Source organism: Narcine bancroftii, chromosome 12 (assembly GCF_036971445.1).
Source record: "Narcine bancroftii isolate sNarBan1 chromosome 12, sNarBan1.hap1, whole genome shotgun sequence".
Taxonomy (NCBI): Eukaryota; Metazoa; Chordata; class Chondrichthyes; order Torpediniformes; family Narcinidae; genus Narcine; species Narcine bancroftii.
In genome coordinates, this window is record NC_091480.1 from 27,191,678 (window position 1) to 27,214,909 (window position 23,232).

Genomic DNA, 23,232 nt, shown 5'->3' on the forward strand with positions numbered 1-23,232 from the left:
GAAAATTAAATCTTAAAATTTCTGATATTATCCAAAAAAAAAATCTGCCTAAAATTTATTTCTTAGATGCAGCATGAGGAGAAAATTTGGCAGAGCTATGTTACTGTTGAATTATAAAAAGCCTAATAATTCACCACCAGTAAAAATGGCTAGTTGGATGTGCTACATCAAAACTACTTGATGTCCATGTTAACTATAATTTAGGGCTAGAGGTATCAGATGTCAAATGCCAAAGAAATGTGCAAGAGACAATTTGCTGGGAAAAGGAGAGACATTACGTAATTTGCAAATTCTCCTTGCACATTAGGTTATGCATATTGTAAGTAAGTTGTGTGCCCAACTAAAATATTTTGTACATTTTAATCTGTTTTTGGAGACTGACATTTTCTATAGTTTACTGTGCTCTCAATGAGTATGACCCAGAGTTCGAATATTCTTTTGACATTGGTTGTTCAAGATTGGTAATGTACCATTGTTATCCCCAAAATATATTTTGGCATTAATGCAGAAACCTTCTCTTCACAGCAAAAATGGTGTGGTGAAGCATCTATTTTCTGATTTGGAAGACAAAATTCTGTTGAGACTGGGTAATTTTTTTTAAAACCATTGGGTGTACTGGGGAAAAATGAGCTGGAATCAGAATCGGGTCCTATATGGAAGATGCTTTCCTTGTTTCTGATTTTTCTCAATACCTGACAAAATCTTTTTTTTAATGACTTTAATTTTTAATTTAGTTACATTTGAAGTGATGAATTTTGCAATGTGAAGACAAAAGAATTTGCACATTTTAACACTGATGGATCTGTAATTAAGAAATGTTTTCAACAGAGAAAATTATTAAAAACAATGAACAAAAAGTGCTGGATTTTTAATCCACATTTGCTTTCCAACCTTTTTAAGATGGTTCTCTGCAGACAAATAGAAGGTTGTGTAGTAAATATGTAATTGAATATGTCATCGTGAAGCTGACTAATCTTGAAGTTCACCACCAGTCATGAATATATAATTATCTTGGAGCTGAAAGTAACAATTAACAAGAATTGGAGGAAATTCTTCATTAGTCTGATAAAATGTCACTGAGCTAAAATGTTAACTTTCCTTTTTCTCTCCAGAGATGTGGCCTGAGTGCTGAATATTTGAGTTTCTCACAATTAAAGAAATTCTCCAATTTTATTTCTGATCAATTCTGAGATGAGTAGCCTTTGCAATGACTGTACAGCCCTTACAATAGACTTGCTGTGTGTACATTGATCAAACATCTAATTTACTCTTCCCCTGGACTATAGTCAATATGAAGGTGAAATGGTCCAAGTTATGGGCAGTCACAAAATGGATTAGGAAAATTTCTGAGCCTTGGGCCTTTCAGGTTGTAGTTTCCAATTGGTGAGAACAACCCTGACATTGGCAAGCAATATATGGACTCATTGCAATCTGGGGCCTGAAAGTTTACAAACCATCCTGAATGGATTAATACCTCAGATATTTGTGAGATTCTAATTGGAGACAAGGAAGTAAAATTCATCAGGAAGTTTAAGATTATTTACTTTTCCCCGTGTATAATATTCCATTAAAATGATTGGTTCTTGGAATTACTGCCACCACTATTAAAAATGTTACCTTTAGTAGATGAAACCAAATAAACATTGTTAAAATAAATTATTTGTTGGGGTGGGGGTGGGGGGGGGGGGTTAGAGCAAAGGCAATTAAATGGAGTTGGTGATTTATTGAATAGAAGAATGAGCTTAAGGAGTGAAATGGCCAACTTTGGAGTATTGCATGCAGTTTTGGTCACCCAACTACAGACAAGATAGAAAGGGTGCAGAGAAGATTTACTAGGATGTTGCCAGAGTTCAGGAACTGAGTTACGGGGAAAGGTTAAGATTATTCCATTTAGCGTAGAAGAATGAGGGGAGATGCGATAGAGGTATTTTAAAATAATGAGGAGTACAGACAGTAAATGTAGGTCGGCTTTTTCCACTGAGGGAAGGTGAGATACAACCAGAGGACATGGGTGAAGAGTGGAAGGGGAAAAGTTTAGAGGTAACAGGAGAAGCTTCTTCATAGAGAGTGGTGGGAATGTGAAATGAGCTGCCAGGTGAAATGAATGTGGGCTCAATTTTAACATTTAAGAAGAATTTGGACAGGTACATGAATGGGAAGGATATGAAGAGCTGTGGACAGGGTGCAGGTCAGACTAGAAGGGCCAAAAGACCTGTTTCTGTGCTATAATGTTCTATGGTTTTACATCAAAAACAATCTGGAGAAATGCAATGGGACAAAAAAAAATTGACATTTTGGGTCAGAATAGATTATCAAGACATGTTGAGTCTTGATGAAGGGCTCTGACCCAAAATGTTAACTATTCTTTATTGTTGTTGCTTTATCCACTGCATTCCTTCTGAAGATTTTTTTTGTTCCAGATTCCAACATCTGCAGACTCTTGTGTGTCATTTGTTATGGTATCAAATCTTTTCTATCATATTTTTCAGTAATAATTGAAAGAAGGCATCTGCTTCAGAAATTTGGAGGCATTTTAACACGTTTCCAAGACATGAGGCACTTTCAGGTGGCCAATTGCCCTGCATGTAAAGCTGCATGTTTAGGCAATATGCGGCTGTTTTGAGGCCACCTGAATGTGCAGGGTACGCTCTTGAGGCAAGCTACGTAACCCTCCTCCTAGAGGGCTAATCAGCTCAGCTCAGTGGCTCCCCCAGCCACCTGAATGCAGCTGGCTGAAAGCGGATGTAAAAGGGTCAGGCTGCTAATCACGGCTGACACTGGGCAGGAGTGTGCTTCCAGCCGCATCCTGTGCAGCTGTGTCCTTCAGGTGGCCAGCATTTTGCTTTAAACGCTGCCACCTGAACGGCAATTTAAAGGGCTGCTTCTGCTTCTTCAGGCGCGTTCTTAACAAAGAGTAGAATGCACCTGAAAAAACCTATGAACAGAATAGTTAAGTACCCCTTCAAAAAGCAGGAGGGATTTGTATATGGATGGGCATTTGAAAATTAATATGGGCCACACATGGAGACCTTAACTGATAGAATCCTAGAAAGTGAACATTGTATTCAAGGCCAAGGTGGTGATGTTGCCAGTAGTCTAGCTTCTTGTCCCTGTGCAGGATGGAAGTTGATAGGCCAGCATTCTAGAAAGTAACTCTGGTCTGTTCTGATGAGTGTTTTATAGATGGGTTGGAACAAAGATTGTGATGGTGTTGCAAAAGTATTTAAATCAGCTAGTAAAGTTACTTGTACGTATGGTTTATTTTCCCCCTTTGGACACCACAAACCAGAACCCCTAATTCTGAGAGGATTTCATTCAGTTCCCGAATCTGGTTTGGAGGCAGTTTTGATTGTCATGTATTGGAAGAAAGAAGCAAGGCTGTGAAACAGAAGCCACATAATGATAATTAAGAAGAGGCTAAGAAGCACCCCTTATCAGCTGGAAAATGTATTGGGCTCTGAAAATTACATTTATTAAAAGGATCTGCTTCATATCTTGCATTGCTTCATCCAAGAGTAATTGACATTGGAATAGAAAACAATCCATCTTGCTAATCAAAGTGTTTTTCACATGCAGTTTTTGGTCATTTCCAGGATGTGATGACACAGGCTTCAGTCATTGGACTTTGACTACCACCTGCATTCTCAAAGCTATCTTTGGTATGTCTGGGGAACTGCAAAGGGAAGTATATTTGCTTCTCTTACAGTGGATGTAAACTGACTTCAGAATGCATAAAATTGATGTGATTTTTCAGATGACAACCTCTCAAAATAATTAAAGCAAGTTGATTCACTAACCATGGACTGAATTTTGCTGGTTAGGGGTATCATGCAGTGGAATTTTTTTTGTTTTCCTTTTTGATTTAAAAAAAAATTAATTGCCATAGCTTTTTCTGTTAGCAGTATTCCAGGGGTGATAGCAGTAAATTATCATATCTGGTTGATGTCGCTGTTCAACATGATGAAGTGAGGTCGGACATCCGGCTCCTGGGTGGGGTGGGGTGGGGTGTGTGTGTGTTACATTGGATTCCATGTCCTTGTATTATTGGCAGGGAAATGATGGGGGTGGTGTAGAGTACCAAGGGAGAGGATTTTCCTTCCCTTTGAGAGGGATAATCAGTGTGGCTTTATGGTAAAACTGGTCTCACAAATTTCCTTTTAATTTTCTGAGCAGATGTTTAATTTATGAGGGGGGAGTGATGTTTTGTGTATTCTGACCCATCCTCAGCCACTTGTTCACCGACCAACTGTCCATATTTTTGGTACAATTTGCATTCCCTGTAAACTCCCCATTCTGCGTGAATACGATTCCAGGGCACTCATTTGGTACAATTTGTATTCCCTGTAAACTCCCCATTCTGCGTGAATACGATTCCAGGGCACTCATTTGGTACAATTTGCATTCCCTGTAAACTCCCCATTCTGCGTGAATACGATTCCAGGGCACTCATTTGGAGTCCCCACTCCCTGTGCCTAATCCTGGGTGCTAGTGTCTCATGATTCAGAATGTACTTTTGCAAATGGTCCTCGATCACAGTTGGATCTTCAGCCTATCATGTTATCCATAACATCACAGACTTGTTACGGAGCGAGGAGAGGCAGGCATACTGGTGCAGCTAACAGAACTGCTGCCTCAGCTCTGCTAACTCTCATTGGACCCAGACCACTTATTTTACTTTGTGAAGTTTGTACATTTTTCAGGTGCTCCGGTTTCCTGTCGCATTCTAAAGATGTGATTGCTAATTAATTAGCAACTGTAAATTGCTCTAGCATGCAGGTGAGTGGCAGAATCTGGGAGAAGTTGATAGGATAGGAGCTTGGTGGCCCAAAGGGTTTGTTTCTGTGATGCTTCGGTCCATGGCTGCAATCATATGATTTTATATTCTACATAACACCACTCAATGGCACCAATTGTTTATTATGAATAATTATAATTTGCTCATAAATGAAAAGCGCACAAAAGCCACCAATATCTGAAATATATTTCAACTGTTTAGCATGAGATAAATATTCCTAAATGATCTGACTAGAAAATGGCACTGAACAACTAAGGTTTTGCCTCCTGAAGACTTTTAGATGTATTTTGGTCTGCGGATCATGAAAATCACCTTAAAAGTTTCCTATCACATGCTGTCTTTTAGATATAAAATATTTTTGTGATCTCCGGTCATATTTTAAGTTTTTTGCCCACAAAGCAAGTTGTTTTGGTCAGTCCAAGCATGCCTGGGCATCACTTGGTGGAGGTGCTATGCAAATGTTAGGCCTGGGCATGCTTAGTCAGGATAGATGCAGATGGGCTATAAAAGCAGCTCTCATATACAGATGCTATGCATTACATTGATTATATATTTGAATGCATGTTGATGCGCATGTTTTTTTTTAAGGCAATAGTGTGAGTATATTTATTCAGGAAGATTCAATACAGCAAAAATGTCATCAAAGTCGCAATGGCTGTGATACATTGTTGCCTTTGTGATGAGTATAGACTTGAGGCTCAAAAATGCAGCATGACTGCAGTTATTAAGAAATTCTATGAGCTCTACTTCAGATGTAAAATTGGTGATCAAGACAAAGCCTGGGCTCTTCACATTTGTTGTTGAACATGTGCAGTCAACCTGAGAGCTTGGCTCCAAGTTGTTTGGAAATCCATACCATTTGCAGTCCCAATGATATAGTTGGAATCGAAGGACCGTTGCTTCTATCTGACTGGCTTCTTTGCTAAAAATGAATTCCCCAATCTTCATTCAGCCATGAAACCAGTACTGCATGATGACAGTTTGCAAGTTATGAAACCACCAGAGACATGGAGCCTAGAAGATGCCATAATGCACCATCCAGATGTGGAAAATGACACTGATCCAGATGATGAACTGTTTATGCCTGATTATCTTCATGTGATTACACAGCCAAAATTAAATGACCTGGTCAGGGATTTGTTTGTCAAAAGCAAAACTACTTGGTCCAAGACTGCAAGAATGGGGTTTGCTGTCAACAGGTACAAAAATTTGTCTTTATGCAGGTTGTCAACTTCTGTTTCTGCAATGACTTTGAAGGGTTGTTCATAATCCACAACAATGGCAACTTTTTATAGATTCATGAAAGTTGCATCTAAAAGCTGCTCTGTTACACAATGGCAATGTCCAGCCTTCAGTAGCCATTGGCTATGCAATACCATGAAAGAAATCTACGATAACATAGAAATGTTGTTGAAATGCATACAGTACAACTGGAACATCTGTGGTGATCTAAAAGTACTGGCTCTGCTACTAGGAATGCAGCTTGGATATACCAAGTACTGTCGTTCAATTTGTGAATGGGATGCCTGTGCTAAAGGATCACATTGCATTTAATAGAACTGGCCACTCCATAAGCATTTGGTTCCAGGTGAGAAAAGTATGACACATAAACTACTCGTCCACCCAACATATTTCTGCTTCGTCGTCATACAAATCTGATTTTTTTTTTAACTTGAAAGCAATGAATAAGGAAGGTGATGGATTTTGCTATTTGAGACAGATGTTTCCAAGAATAACTGGTGCCAAGATTAAGTAAGGCATTTTTGTTGGTCCACAAATCAGACATGTTTTCAATGACAAGTGGTTCGAAGATCTGCTAGTGAATCTGGAGAAAGTAGCATGGAAGGCATTTAAAGATATTGCTGAGAAGTTTCTTGGCAACTACAGAGACCAAACTACATTCAGGTGATTGACAACATATTTTAAGCATACAGAACCATGAAGTGTAACAGTTAATGAAAATTCATTTTCTGCATTTGTACTTGGACTTCCACTCTGCTGATCTTGGTGCAATCAGTGACAACCATGGAAAAGCAGTATCAGGGCAACTGGAATCCATCCATTCTGGCTGAATGTTGTTCGACACTTACATGAGTACAAATAAAAATGAGCAGCAAAATATTTTTGTCAGTTGAACTATACGAAATTCAATAAAAGTCAATTTAATTTTTCTTCAACTTCCTATGTGATGACAGCAAATCTGAAATTATCTTTGTGTTTAGCTTGAAGTTATCTATCGAAATCCACAATTTGTTTTTCCAAAAAAGCAAGTTTTGTAAAAATGTGTTGTCCAGAGAAAATGTAGAAAGGGATCTGACATTATTCAAGAGAGGGGCTCATAGAATATTGATTGAACTAATCAATTCAACCCCATTTACTGCTTAATCTGCCTTCATCTCCCTTTGGCAACAGATTAAGCATTTTTTTCCTAAATATTAAAAGCCTCCACCCTACTATCTCTACATTCTGCCTATAGACTGTTAACCTCAGCAGTTTGGATATTCACAGAAAATTAGACCAAATATTCCTGGTTCTCACCATAGATAATGTGATAGTTTGCTTTTGTAAAATTTGAAAGATATTATTGGAGTCTATTTGATTCAGTGATTCCCAAATATTTTGAAGTAGGGTTTAAAGAAAATGATGTTTGATTAATGGTTCATTTTATTATCACAAGAGCTTTGAAACAGATTTCATCTTATGACCAGCAAAGATAGCTTGAAAATGGCTAAATACAACATATTTTTGCTCTTATTTTTGTTTTTCAGTTAAAAGAATAATCTTGACAAACTCCTGAGGATAGGAACTGGGACTTGCCCAAAGCACCTTATGCAGCATTCAAATACCAGAGCATAGAGTCATTGCAAAGCAATTTGCTGAAGGTGACGCTTCTGTACCTTTTGAGAGTACCTGGAAACACTACATAATATTGTAAGGTACATTTACAGATCAATTATGATAATCACTTCAACATTTTCCTTAATTGAGATTAGTTGAAAACTTTGCTTTAAGCGAGTGTGTGGCAAAGACTGGCAGGGCAATTGGAGGAGTTGCACATTTGACGGAGATAGCTCCTGTGATTCAGGCAATCTTTAAATCTTTCAATTCGGCCTCCAGGGTCTATGGAAAAACAAAGAGAATGGTAAATGTTTGAAAGTAAGGGAGCCATAAGTACACTCATTAAACAGGATGATGGCACAGTGATGAGTTTTTAAACAAAAAACCGGTATTAGCATTGAGCAGGTCTAGAGTTTGAAAAACAAAGCTTCTGCAAATATTCTATTGATCTATTTGGCCCAGTGCAGCACTGGAGCCTGCACTTGCATGTTGCTGTAGTGATTTAGAGTAAGGAGAATGTTCCTGAACTTGGTGAATTAATATCAATTGGATAAAATAGGATTGGAATAGGGGTTGAGTTTAAAAAGCACAAAAACTACTAAAAAGCAGATGCTTTTACCTTTAAATCCCAAATTGTCATTCCTCCATCCATGCCAGTGGTGCAAAACTTGGTGCAATTCTTCTTTCCACCCTCAAGATTGGATATTTGGCTGTAATGAAAATAATGAGTTATGGAAAAAGTTTTTTTTTCCCCCCCAAACCTACTGAAACGAGCAGTTTTGTTCAGTGCTCACGCACCACAAACACTGCAACTTGCAAAGTGATACCAAATCACTTGATCCTGATCTTACACGTTAGTAGATTCTTGTTCAGCTCACTAACGGATGGATTGAGTGTGTGAGATAGCAGCACGGTCATAGGAAGGCAAGATTGTTGAAATTTTTGCTGAATACTAGTCTAGGTGTGGCCTGTAAATCAGTACACACAGCAGTAAAATAAGATGAGCTGTTCAGGGATTGGCCTTGCATTAGCTGTACTGCTTTGCAGCAGTTGTAGAGTCCAAGACACTGCAAAGAGTTCTGGTAGTTCAGCAGAAACCAGTTGAACAGAAAGACCGAAATTAACCCATTTATGCAGACAACTGGGCGACTATCAGAATTGTAGCTGGTCACCAAAGGTTATATTTGTATGGTTGGTTTATGCCACTCTTGCACCTTTTCAACCAGTTTCCCACTCTCCTGTCTGGAGTGGGGCTATTTCCGCACTAATTTTCTCTGAAAGCTGTGGATGACGGAAATTGTTGTGGTAAATTTGGGGTCCAGGCTAAAAGAGAACACTGAGGAATAATGGATCAAATTTGGGATCATACAGGAACAGTGAATAGAGTCCAGACCCAGATATCATTTATAAATTGTAATGGTCTTGGAGTGGAAAAGCAATAGTTGCACAATCCAAAATCATCTTCAGAAGTATGTATGGCAAATATTTCTCAGCAGTTTGATTTTTGTTCTGTACCTGATGCTGTTCTTATGGAGAGTATTCAATGTGATGTTGTCATTGGCCATGGCATTTTTATCCAAGTTTCTGAACTTTGCCAGAGCTGACATTTCACGCTGTACATTCTGCTTGGGAATATCCAGCTTCTTGCCAAACGTCACCTTATCTTGGGTACTGTTGTAAGTAAACAGCACAGGGTAACAATCGTGACCCTGTGAGAACAAGATGGGCACAATCTGAATTCTCTATCCCATTAAATTGCTATTTATTTTATAGATGTTTTTGTTGTGCATTTAAAATCCAAAATTAATTTAAAAAAAAATCTTCCATAATGTTCTTAATCAAGCCACTGCTTCAAGCTGCATTGAGGCTCTCAGTGTTCTGCAAGCCTTTTCATGGGTATCCACCCCTGCCCATGAATTCTGAAGTCATCTGGTTCCTCTGGACTCGCCAGACAGCAACTTCGACTGAGCGGTAGGTTACCGTCCTTCCTGGATGAGTTCCTGTTCTATTTAACTCAGCACAGGCAGACGACTAGGATGCACTTATTTCATGAGCTTTTGCTGTATTATACTGGTGCTGTGCTTATTTACTTTCAACAAGCATGGAACCATGAGGCATAGGTGGCTCCAACAGAACTGGCCATTGATTAATAAAATCTTGAGGCTTTTTAGACCAGTGTGCCTCTACTGGCTCTCTGAAAGGGTTTGTCCCACACCCTGCTTTGTCAACTACCCTTAATTTTTTTCATTGCCATTTTCTACTAAATCTCCCTTTGCCATTCTTTTCAAATGGTGAATTCCTGGTTATTATAACCTGCTCCAAACTATTTTCTCTATTCTTCTTTTGATTGCCAACCCTTCTCCCAGTCACAACCCATTACACTTCAACTTTCTCTGTTCCAAATAGAATATCACCTCATTTCCCAGCATCACTGAATGTCCTCATCTCTGATACACTTCTAATAATTCAAGGTTTTTCCATAAAGTTTTCTTCAAACTTGCAGCAAGTGATGCCAGTTTACTTCTGCGACTATTACTTACTGCTGCTATTAAACTGTTCTCTGTGATAAAGGTAACAGTCAGGAGAGGTAGAGACTCTGTGTTCACTGAAGCAATCCTGTAAGGAAAAGATTTTTTTCAATAAAGGTTAATATTCTTGATGATACACTTATGCAATCTTAAGCAACATTTTACTCTCTTCCCAGCACACCCTAGTTCCTTTAAAAATAGTGATTTGAATCTAAATTGCAAGCAAACTTTTTTTTAAAAACAAGATTAAGCCTGGTATTCTCAAGTTTTATACAGCACAGGTCCACAATGACATGAAATAACTAACACCCCTGTTAACATGTTTAAAGACCGAACTGGAGTGATCTAGCACAGAAACGGGCTGTTTGCCTCACCATCAATTCAACATCTCAATAATTCAGGTGCTCTAAATCCTACTAAAAGGTTCCGGGTGTCTCTGCCTTAGCCAACTGCTGAGGCAATGAATCCCAAATTCCAACCATCTTTTGGGGTTTAAAATATCTTCCTCAGATCCTCAATGCACCCCCCTGCCTCTGACTTCAAAATCTGTGCTTTAGATACCCCTACTCTGCTGCAAGGACATAAAATCTAGCTTATCTTGTCCCTCATTACTGAAGAAGTCCATTATTGAAAATTTTCTCAATGTCCTTTCCTTCCTGATGTGCACACTCTACTCAGTTGTGGCCTAACCAAGGTTTTATAAAGTTGTATTATGTCTTTCCCACCTGTATTCTATTTTCTGGCTTATGAAGATAAAATGTCCCATGTGTCTTTCATTTTGTCCTTTTAAAAAATCATCAGGTAGAGTTACCAGTATAGTATTCTATCTGCCATTACTCTGTCCATCTTAGCAATTGATCAATATCATTCCTGTGGCCTAATACCAATCTCCTCTTTCTCAACCACACTGCAAACTTATGAATCATATCTCCTATAATCAAGCCTATTTAGCATGAGTCCCAGCTGAAATCCCTGAGGTACACTACTAGACATAGGCTTCCAATCACAAAAGCAACCCTCCAATTCCGATTACCAACCCATTTTGGCAACTTACCATGGAATGCATAGGCTCTCACCTTTGGGATCAAGGCAATGTATGCTCTCGTGCGAGAATTTTTTTTAAAAATCCCAGGTATTTTTAAAAAGGCGCAAGCAGGATCTGTGCTGTCTCCTGAAGAATATTTTTCAGTCAATGCTACTGGAACAATAGGATTGGTTTATTTTCACAATCCTGTTGGTGGGAATTATGACTGATACACAACCACATGTACATCTTTGGCAGTAGTGATTTGAGGATACAAAGGTAAATGGAAATGTACTGTTTAAAGCTAGTCCCATCAACCATGCTAACAATTCCAGGCACTTACACAGTCTTCTTGTTGGCATCAGTGACAGAAACAGTGCTGTCGTGGCTGACCCAGCCCACGCGGTCCCCACTGTCAGAGAAACAGACTCCATGAACCCAGCCTCCAGTCCCACTGGACTCAAACAGCAGTTCTCCAAATGGCATCTTTGAACCCCATGGAGTGGGTGAGGGTTTCTCCTCCACTTCCTTTATGTAGGCAGAGAAAACCCTGACAACAGAAGTGCAAAGGTGCAATTAGTCTATTGTACTTGCAATTAAACTACCATTGCACAGAGAAGCTGCTCATTTGATCTGGTCACCTGTGAGATTCTAACTGTCTAATTTAAAAGTGAGAGGCAACAATGGAGCTGGGCCAAGAGGACGGGTGGCACGGACAGTGTAGCAGTCAGTGCCAATGACCCGGGTTCAAATCTGGCGCTGTCTGTAAGGTGTTTGTTTGTTCTCATCGCATCTGCATGTGTTTCCTCTCACCCTTTTGCAGGTTAATGGATGTATTTAGGGACCGTGGGCCAGAAGGATCCGTTACTATGTTGAATGTCTAAATGTCTAAAAGGGAAACAAAAAATGAGTTCTTTTCCTCAACTTCTCCTGCCCTTTGCTTCACATGGACGTTTGCAGTTCCACCTGAACTTTCCTGAATTAGATACTCTTGGTAAGTAACATGAAATAGTGAAAACCCACCCAGGAACATTCACATACTTGATACTAATGGCCAGCAGAAATCACTGCAGGCCTAATCAGCAGATATTCTTAACTGGTCACCCTGAAGCTAACTATAGAGCAGTGGTTCTCAACATTTTTCTTTCCACTCACATACCACTTTAAGTAATCCCTATTGCATGGGTGCTCTGTGATTAGTAAGGGTCTGCTTAAGGTGGTGTGTGGGTGGAAACAAAAAGGTTGAAAACCACCGTTTTAATCAGTAAGTCATTATGTGCACAGTTTCATAACTCCAAAGGAAATGCGCCAATGACAATTTTTCTTGTTAAATACTTCAGTAACAATTGGGTCTAGAGCAGTGATTCTCAACCTTCCCTCATTACCCACATACCACTTTAAGGAATCTCTTACTCATCACAGAGCACCGATGGCATAGGGATTACTTAAGGTGGTATGTGAGTGAAAAGAAAAAGGTTGAGAACCACCGCTATAGAGACTCTAATTACACTTTGGATGAAACAATGTTAACTTGGTCCAAACATTACAGCTTGTTTCACAAATTATGTTACAAAACTCTCCAGAGAACATTAGACTTCATGCCAGTTGCTCATCGTGGATGATGCTGCAATTTTAGATCAAGAAAACTTGTGTGTAACCTGATAAAAGGGTAACTAGAATGGAGGATGATGTAGTAACTGGATATCAAGGAACAAACATGAACACTTGGGAGAATGAAATCTGACAAGAGGCAAGTGGGGAACACTTGAAAGACTGTAAACTAGGAGTCAGAGAGCAGATGAGAAGCAGCTCAGAAAGCAAATCTAGATTGGGGTGAGATGAGACTATCTCCGGATCTTGATCCGAGTAGAGTGCATCTCCCCTGTGCATGCAACAAGGTAATGCAGCAACAGAATACTTGGGAAATGAGATCATCCTCCAGCAAGTTATGGAGTTATTTTCTTGTTCTTTTGAACTAACAGCATTGAGAATAGAAATAATTGATTACTCAAAAGTGCAGCTAAGAGCTGAGGTAGAGTAGAGATCAACTTGCAAACAAGTCATTGTTATGTCTATATTCACTCATCAATTGCCATTGTTCGACGATTGTCAGTAGAATAATAAAAATGTAAAACACTGGCGCAGTATTTTCTGCCTCACTATTTTACCAACTACAAGGTTTACACACTACATCCCTACACCTTTAGAGCACAAGCTCAGGCATCCAATAGTGAAACAGAAAAGGCTGTGTTAGTGGTTTACCTTTTTAAATATTCTACTACCAATTATTGAACAATGGTAATTGATAAGTAAATACAGACATAACAATGACTTGTGTGTGAGTTGATCTTTGCACCACTAGGAATACAGAGATGTAGTTAATTGTAATATTTATGTTAATGGTTGTAGCTGTGAGGAAGTTAGCATTGCTGTCTCAAGCTTGACTCAGGTGCTGTTTGGAATGTGGATGCTCTCCCTGTGACTGTATAACTTGTCTGGGTGATCCAGGCCTCCCACACATCCCAATAATATGCGGGTAGGCTATTGGTCAGTGGAAACCATTGACAAGGCTAATTAGGAGCAGGTAACCTTGACTGGTTCTGTCACCCATTGACTTGCTTTAAAACCTCTGCTCTCCATTTCCAACTAAAAAAAGACCTGCATAACTTGCTGAGTTTCTCCAACACTTTTGTCTACTACACTGTTAAAGAGGCTGCTTTTTAAAAAAAAAAAATTGAAAACCACAGAGGTCCGTGCTTGGCAGCAGACCACAAGGGTTTGCAGACCCAATGGCGCTGGGGCATGACCCTTCAAGGAAGACCAGCAAGGGACTCAGCGGCTGGAGACTGGTTCAAGGGAACCAAGTATCAGGACTGGAAATCAAAAGGGTGCCAGTGGCGTCAGTCACTGAAAAACTTCCTGATTGTATTGGAGGTCCAGATCTGGGAACTGGAGACCGTGCAGTTGCAGAAGTTGTGGGAATAATAGAGGGGAATCCACGGGCACTTGGGTGTCTCTTATTGATTTTTGCTCTTATTGTTGGGGGTGCCAGGCTATGTTAGTAGCTCCTCTGTGTGCCTTTTCAGCAGGGAAAGGTTGAATTTTGTGTATTAGTATATGACAATAGCATTGGAAACCTGATACAGATCAAAGCAATATTAAACATAATAAGACTGAGTTTTTCTCAAAGCATGATGCAAATTGCCCTTTAGAATGAATAAGTGACCAAAAAAAATCAAAGGGGTGTTATGAGCAGATAAAGGAGAATAACGTGCAGAAATACAGGAAATGAGAGGACTGATGAGATTGCTCTGATGGGACCTAATGGGTGGGATTGCCTTCTGTGTCATAATAAGTATGGGTATCCCCATGTACACCTGGACGATGCTGCAAGTCAGTATTGAGCCTGTGAAGTGAAATTCATGAAACAGAAACTTAATAGAATTACCATTAGAAATCAAATTTTTGGGCATCGAAAGTGATAACTTGGTCAAATCTTGGTACCTTACCTGCACTTGAAGTCAGAAGAACCAGCAGCTAACAGAATGTTATTGGGGTGCCAATCTAGACTCAGTATAGTGGAACGAATTGGTTTCTTAATATGTTTGCAAACCCACCTACAAAATAAATATATATTAAAAATACACCCTTGAGTAATATGCCATGCAGTCATTCCAACTTTCCATGTGCAGTTCTCCATCTCCTCTCTGAACATACACCTCCACACATGAAATCTGTACAAGTCAATAGACTTTACCTTAATACTGTACCAACACAGTGTTGTAACAATATATTTCTGCTCATCTGCAAAAAGAAGAATTGTCCATTTTGGTTTGGTGGAGCACGATGTGAGGTAAGTTTCCTTCTACTCTGCCTCTTTGATGGGACTCAGTCCCAACCAATGAATCGTGTTGATTCCCATTTTACCCATCAGTCATCCTTGTGGCTACTCTGTTCAGCTTGTAAGATTGTGGATGGTCCTTCAGAGCCATTCTTTTTTTTTCTGCCCTAGATTTTTAGAAATTCCCAGTTATGTCCATGAATGAGATGTCCACTGATGATATGGAAAGGACAATTCAAGTGACATTAAGTTCTTCAATTTGGGATAAAAAAGAGAGATGTTCTGTTTGAATGATGAGAAAGAAAATATTGGTGTGCCCTAGATATTCCAATACATACATTGGATTTTAAACTGATGCATTCTATATGCTTACACACATTTTAAGTTTTCCTGATGTGTTTAGTACGAACTGCATTTAAAACCCCAATCCCAGAGGTTAAAAGATCATGTGCTATCTCACATCACCCAGTCGACCAGCTGAAAATAGGTTCATTGGTGAAGCTCCAATTTCTTGGCTGAACTCATGGGGAAGAGGCACAGTGGCAGAAAAATGGGATGAGGGTCTTCTACTACATCGCAATAAATAAGGCACCAAGTAAATGATGCTTTCTAGAGAGGAAGCACTAATAGGTTCTGCACCCATTCTCAATTCACATAGGAATTCCAAGAGATCTTATGGCCAAGAAACAGTGTGGAGGTTCTGGGTGTTTTCTATTCAGTGCAAACTTACCAATCATTCTCCTTCTCAAAGTAGCAGATTGAAATGAGCCGGGATCCACTGCCTACCGCAAACTTATTTTCCTTTGGCGACCACTTGACACATCTGGCAGCACGATTGATTCTTAGGATGACAAGAGTTGGCTTCCAAACATTGCCTTTCAGGGACCAGACGTAGGCATTACGATCAGTTCCACAGGTCACGATTCGATTGCTTTCTGGAGCCCAGCTTATCCCTAACACAAGAGCAATATCAATGGACTAAATTTTTCATAATTTTGGAAGGGTAACAGAATCTTGAAAATGTCCATAAGTACTTTCTAATATTTGCAACCAAGGGGAATTAGTTAAAAGAAACAAAGTCCTCCTGCCAACAATGACGATAATAGCTGTACGTATGTGAAGGCACCAACTAATCCAGTAACAAATCAAGGAGAAACTTCTTTATCAGAGTTACGACATTGTGGAACATGCTACCATATGGAATGCTGAAGACAAGTTGCACAGATACCTTTAAGGTGGAGTGAGATAATGACATGAGCCAGTATGAAGTAGAAGGATATGTTAATTATCCTGTGTGGAAGATAAATCCACAGTTTGGATAACTTATTGATTTTAAAATTAATTTAAAAGTTTGCATAATCCTTAACACCTCAAAAGAGCACACTGACAATCTGCATGTTATTATGTAGCTGGATTGGATTTATCTTTGATTATTGAGCCTCTTGACTTTGTAATGAAGCTGTTGTATTGTATAGTGAACCATTATACAATGCCTGTTTAAAATCTGTTATATTGTGGAATTTACTTTGTTCATTGTATATGACAGAACATACTTAAAGGACCAAATGGCCTAATTCTGCTCCTTAGTCTTATACTTGTATGACCTTAAAATAAAGATTTGTGTGTGTTTGTTGTAGTAAATTTCCATAATTTTGAAGTAAATTCTGCATTATTAAATCTGTGCTATATTCCAATATAATGTACATTAATTACACTGCAAACATTGATCTTGGATATAGTGTAATGTTATATGAGAATAGTTCAACCAAATGTGGAGGATCCCTGTGTATATATTGCATTGTAGTATATCTATGGAACAAAAGTATTCAATTTAAAAATTGATATGATTAATCTAAATTTAAGATTGGAGTTGGTAGCATTGCCAACCAAAATTCTTTATGCTTATTATCAAACTTCATGGATAAAATTGTACACAACTTACTTTAATAAATATATCTGAGACATCCTAGCCATAACAAAGTCACTTGCCATGAAATTAGTTGGCATTTATACAGAAGATATGAACAGGAGTAGGATATTATGCTCTCACGGGTGATTATATATTACCAACTGTATTCCTGTTCTCTCCAGGAACTCTGATTCTTTTGTACCAAGAACTATGTTTAGCTCCTTCAAAGAAATATACTTTGTCAGTGATAAAGGATTAAGGTGTGTTCCTTCCCCAGGGAATGTGAAGTAGTGTGTCCTTATGCATTTCTTGGCATGCAACAGTGTCTCTCACCTGTCACATGTCCACTATGCTCCTTCAGCTCATGAATCCTGTTCCACTTGGACCCCTCTTTCTTGTAAATGTGAACCTCATGATTGTTGGGACACAACGCAATTTCTGAGAACAATTAGAACATGTAAACTGCATAACTGATCATGAAACCAAATTCAGGTTAAGAATTTATATACAAGGGTGAACCATTCAAAAAGCAGGAAGTTGGAGAGAATTTTATATATAATATATATATTTAAAAACACAATAGGAACAGAGTACAATGCAAATCATAGATCAAAACACCAACTTCTCAAAAGAAATGATAAGAAATTACTTGATCTCCCAAATTGGACCTCACTTGTTCAACCTAAAGCTCTTCATAATGAATCGTGAGTATGGATGAGGAACAGAGAATTAAATGATTGATGTGGAATATGAAGAGCTATGGGATAGAGAAATGGAAATGGAAGAATGGTAGGGAATTTAGAAATGATGAGGCAGCAATGTTTCAGATCGATCTTGATTTTTTGCCCCACTGTGCTGTGTAATTCTTCACTATAACCAACATTAATTGCCAAAAAGGGAAACGCACCAAATCCAAAGCATCAGCTAGCTCTGTGCAGGGTTACGACTTGATAAGGTTTTTCCATTCCAGATAACACACAGCTATGCAAAAAACACACAACCACAGACACAGGCAGTTAATTGCTAGGCTTTAAAAAAAAATTTAGAATGGATAGGCAGAGTAAAATTTCCAATTGTAAAACTATGTATAATGGCCTACTCAACAAATCATATGTTTAAATCCTCTGAGGCCTTTTCCTGTCACTTCCACCCCAGACAGTAATGCAACCCGTCGGGATGCTCATTGCCCATTCTCCTAATCTATTTGTCTGTCTTCAGCCTCTTCATTTCCTCATCGACATGAAGGCCCCACGATAGATCGTACAAACATTTTAATTAAGATTCTACCCACCTCATCTGGCTACCCCAGTTATCAAGAAGCTACCACTGCATTGAAAATATTCAGATGCAGCTTTCATTTCCCACTGAGGAGAAGAGTTTCAAAGAATCTCAGCACAGAAAACTTTGATAAGGAAGGAGGGTGACCTCTCCTCATTACTTGCTCTGGTGCCGAACACCTATTCAATCAAGCTAGAGGAAGGCAGAAGAGCCATGCAATGGGTCATTATTTGCAGGAGAGAGAGGAAAAATATAATCACAATATTGTATATTCATAAGTGCAGTAAAATCAACTCAAAGAACAGTACTGAAGATTGATACCTTGGGAATCAACTCAACGCTAGATGACAAGAACAAGAGGGGTATCCAGGGCCCCAATGCCAGATTGGTTCAATGTCTCATCTTAATTTATAATTCATTATTTTTATATCATCAACTCCTTTTTCTCCTAGACTTTCCTGATGTGAATGAAGTGATCTCATACAGAGACCCATGGCTCTGTATACACTCAGTCATCGTAACACAAAATTTCTTCTCTCCTTTTCTGCCCCTGCATGCTTCAAACTCAGTTCCTTCGGCACTCACTTTCCCTCTCCCTCCTTGTGCCTTCTCTCTCCTCCGAAAGCTGCTCCTCTTTTCAGTCACCCATTAAGCTAGCGAGACAAGGTCTCCAATATCGAGATCCTTTCTCGAGTCGGAATGTCAGCCCAACTGCGCTGGGCAGGACACATTGTCAGAATGCCTGACAGACGACTGCCCAAGGACATCTTGTACGGCCAACTGTCCACTGCAACCCGAAAACGAGGCCAGCGACTACAGTACAAGGAAGTTCTGCACATGAGCCTCCAGAAGGCTGGCCTTGGCCCATCAACATGGGAGAGTCTGACTCAAGATCGCTCACAGTGGCAGGACGCCATCAGAAAAGGTGTGGACGCTGCTGAGAAAAAGCTCAAAGAAGCAACAGAGGAAAAGCGCAGGAATTTTCACAACAGAGCTTGTCCCTGCTGCCCCTCCAGGCCTCGCGTGCCAAGTACAAGGCAAGCAGTGCCTGTCAAGGAAAGGCCTGTATAGCCATTCCAGGACATGTATATCAAACCCCATAAACTGACTGAAAGGAATGGATGGATCAACTGAAGGAGCTTTCCGTATCTCTGATTGCATCCCTGTCTTCTCATGGCTCAATATTCTGAAACCTTCCCTCACACCTCCAGGAACCCAAGTTTGATTCTGACCTCAGGTGCTGTGTGTGGAGCTTGCATGCTGCTCCTGTGACTACATGAGTTTCTGTTGGCTGCTTCGGTATCGTCACAAGATAAAAGAACAGAAGTAGGCCCTAAGACATCAGAGTAACTTAACTGTAAATTACCCTGAATGAGCCTGCAGCTGACGTGGACATTTACCCCCTCCGTAAATCTTCGTCCGCGAAGCCAAGCCAAAGATGTACATGGCAAAAGAATTAAAGGGGAGCGTGTTGGGCAGGAGAGAGAAAGTTGTAGAAAAATAGAAAAAAGGGAACATCTTGTACAGAATTCCTCTGCTAAATGCTGGCATGGACTTAATGGGCAAATGGACTCCTATGTCATAAACAAGTACAATTGAGGAAGACAGGTGAGGAATTGCTTCTCTCAGAGAGTAAATCTGTAGATCTCTGCCCAATGAGGTTGCAAGTATAAATTTAAAACACTGATAGACTTTTGAATAGGAGAATTAAGGGTTATGGAGAACAGCAGCTAAGGGGAGCTGCCTACAGCCAGATCTCATTGAACGATGAAGCAGGTGTGTTGGGCCAAACAACCCACTCCTGCACTGTCTTCTTAGGTTCTTATAGTTAGTGAAAATTTTAAGTTGGAACTATGCAGCCTCAAAAACATTTTACATGATGCAAACTTGGCAAGAGAAGAATGGTCTACATTTGTAACAACTTCTTCAATGATTGCCAATTTTAGTGAGTGCTAAACTGGCATGGTTCCAGAATGAAGGAATTTTAATCCGTGCAGTTGTAATTAGGCATAATAAGTACTGAATGGAACAGAAATGTAAGTATAGAGACTGGAGTGCATCACTACTTTGTTGGCATTGTGGTGTACAGGAAATAGCCAAGACCTCAAGGATGATATTGTGTTCCCAGTGATCGAGTTATGAAGGAAAAGATTGTTTTAGTCTTTAAAGTTGGAAAAGCAGTATACATAATGGTCAACCGAGAATGTGACATCGACTGCAAACCTTGTCTGTTGGATTTTTTTTAATTTAAAGATGAGCTGCTTATCTAACTTACCTTCCAAGCCAAAATCAAATTTTACCTACAGGGAAGGATGGCGATTCCACATAGACTCCTGGCTTCATATCTGCAGCATCAATCTAACAATTGCATTTTCAACTGGAGCTTAACCAGAGAGACCTCTGCAGATAGTAGAGTTCCTCCGTGATAAATGTCTAACATTTCCCAGTGGGGAAGGAGCAGGAGAGCTTGTCTACTCCTGGAAAATCTTCAACCCTCACCCCAATTCATCACTGACTCTTCCTGAAATCACCGCTAACGTATCCTCCTCTTCCATGGATTCCTGATTATTTTGTAACATTTATTCTATCCCAAACATTGTGAATGCTTTATTTTTCTCTATTTCTGCTCGTTTTCCTTCCCCACCCCATGACAGCCAACCTGAGCCCCACATCTGATTTTTTTTTAATAATTTTTTTTATTTTTCACACTGTGAACCATATCAACCAAAATATATACAAACATTTCTCATTAAATATACAGTGGCATTTTCTCCTTTTTTCCTCCCTACCCTCCCTCCCCCCCTCCAAAACCAATAACTATTCAACATATACAATACAATAAAACCATTAAACAATGTCATCACACAGTGAAAAATAAACAAGAAAAATGCATCATCTACTTTTACACACTGAATCATGTTGCTTTGTCTTATCATCATTTTAGGGGGTGGAGGTCTGAGGCAAGCCCTCTCTGTTATGTTCCATGTACGGTTCCCAAATTTGTTCAAATAATGTGACTTTATTTTTTAAATTATGTTATTTTTTCCAATGGAATACATTTATTCATTTCCATGTACCATTGCTGTACTCTCAGGCTCTCTTCCATTTTCCAAGTTGACATTATACATTTTTGAGCTACTGCTAAGGCTATCATAATAAATCTTTTTTTTGCGCTTTATCCAATTTGAGGCCTAATTCCTTACTTCTTATGTTTCTTAGAAGAATGATCTCTGGATATTTTGGTTGTTATTTTTTGTGATTTTATTTAATACCTGATTTAGATCTTCCCAAAACTTTTTCACTTTCTTACATGCCCAAACTGCATGTACTGTTGTTCCCATTTCCTTCTTACAGCAACAATATCTATCTGATAATGCTGGATCCCATTCTTTTAACTTTTGAGGCTTAATATATAACCTGTGTAACCAATTACACTGTATCATGCGTAACCTTGTGTTTATTGTATTCTTCATAGTTCCTGAACATAATTTTTCCCACGTTTCATTTTTTATCTTTGTTTAAATCTTTTTCCCACTTTTGTTTAGGTTTATAGCTTATTTCATCATTTTCCTTGCAGCTTAATGTACATGTTTGTTATAAATCTTTTAATTATCATTGTGTCTGTAATCACATATTCAAAGCTGCTTCCTTCTGGTAATCTCAGTCTGTTTCCCAATTTATCATTTAAATAATCTTTCAGTTGATGGTATGCAAACATTGTACCATGAGTTATTCCATATTTGTACTTCAACTGTTCAAATGTTAAATTATTTCCCAAAAAACAATTTTCTAATCTTTTAATTCCTTTTCTCTCCCATTCTCTAAAGGAAAGGTTATCTATTGCAAAAGGGATTAGTGGCTTTTGTGTCAATAACAATTTTGGTATTTGGTCATTTGTTTTTTCCCTTTCTAAGTGAATCATCTTCTATATATTGAGTAAATGATGCAATACTGGTGAGCTTTTATATCATAGCAGCTTTTCATCCCACTTATAAAGTATATGTTCCGGTACTTTCTCCCCTATTTTATCTAGTTCTATCTTAGTCCAATCTGGTTTTTCCCTTGTCTGGTAAAAATCTGATAAATACCTTAATTGTGCTGCTCTATAATAATTTTTAAAGTTTGGTAACTGCAAACCACATTGGTTGTACCTCTCTGTTAATTTATCTAATGCTATCTTCAGTATCCGCCTTTTCCACAAGAATTTCCTTATTATTCTCTTTAGTTCATTAAAGAATTTCTCTGTTAAGGAAATTGGCAACGATTGAAATAAGTATTGTATCCTTGGGAAGACATTCATTTTAATGCAATTTACCCTCCCTATCAATGTTCGCGGTAATTCTTTCCAATGTTCTAAGTCTTCCTGCAATTTCTTTATTAGTGGCTGATAATTTAGTTTGTACAGGTGGCTTAAGTTATTATCTAACCTAATACCTAGGTATCGGATTGCTTGTGTTTGCCATTTAAATGGTGATTCTTTTTGTAAAATCTGTATAATCCGCGTTACGCATTGGCATCACTTCACTTTTATTTGCGTTGATCTTGCACCTTGATATTTCTCCATACTCCTTCAATTTCTTATGTAATTCTTTTATTGATGGTTCTGTTAAGTATACTATGATGTCATCTGCAAATAAACTGATTTTATACTCCTCCTCCTTTATTTTTATCCCTTTTATTTTATTTTCTGTTCTTATCAGTTCTGCCAATGGTTCTATTGCTAAAGCGAACAATGCGGGGGATAATGGACATCTTTGTCTAATTGACCTACTTAATTTAAATTGGTTCAATACATATCCATTTACTGTTACCTTTGCCAATGGTCCATTATATAATGCTTTAATCCAATTAATATATTTTTCTGGTAGATTGAACCTCTGTAATACTTTAAATAAATAATTCCATTCTACTCTGTCAAAGGCTTTTTCTGCGTCTAAAGCAACAGCCACTATTGGTTTCTTATTTCCTTGAACTGCATGAATTAGATTAATAAATTTACAGACATTATCCGCTGTTTGT

General features: G+C 38.7%; 1 protein-coding gene across 2 annotated transcripts in view; it reads right to left on the reverse strand.

The window, feature by feature from the left end:
- Positions 1 to 7,441: 7,441 nt before the first annotated feature.
- LOC138746519 (actin-related protein 2/3 complex subunit 1B-A-like) overlaps positions 7,442 to 23,232 on the reverse strand; it is a 39,961-nt gene continuing 24,170 nt past the window's right edge. For both annotated transcript variants that reach the window (XM_069904754.1, XM_069904755.1), the window contains exons 3-10: positions 17,269 to 17,373; positions 15,757 to 15,979; positions 14,695 to 14,802; positions 11,529 to 11,735; positions 10,174 to 10,249; positions 9,149 to 9,342; positions 8,253 to 8,343; positions 7,442 to 7,915 (exon numbers count right to left, since the gene is read on the reverse strand). In XM_069904754.1, the coding sequence (XP_069760855.1) occupies positions 7,877 to 7,915; positions 8,253 to 8,343; positions 9,149 to 9,342; positions 10,174 to 10,249; positions 11,529 to 11,735; positions 14,695 to 14,802; positions 15,757 to 15,979; positions 17,269 to 17,373 (1,043 nt within the window). In that variant the 3' untranslated portion in view covers positions 7,442 to 7,876. The remainder of the gene's footprint in view (positions 7,916 to 8,252; positions 8,344 to 9,148; positions 9,343 to 10,173; positions 10,250 to 11,528; positions 11,736 to 14,694; positions 14,803 to 15,756; positions 15,980 to 17,268; positions 17,374 to 23,232) is intronic.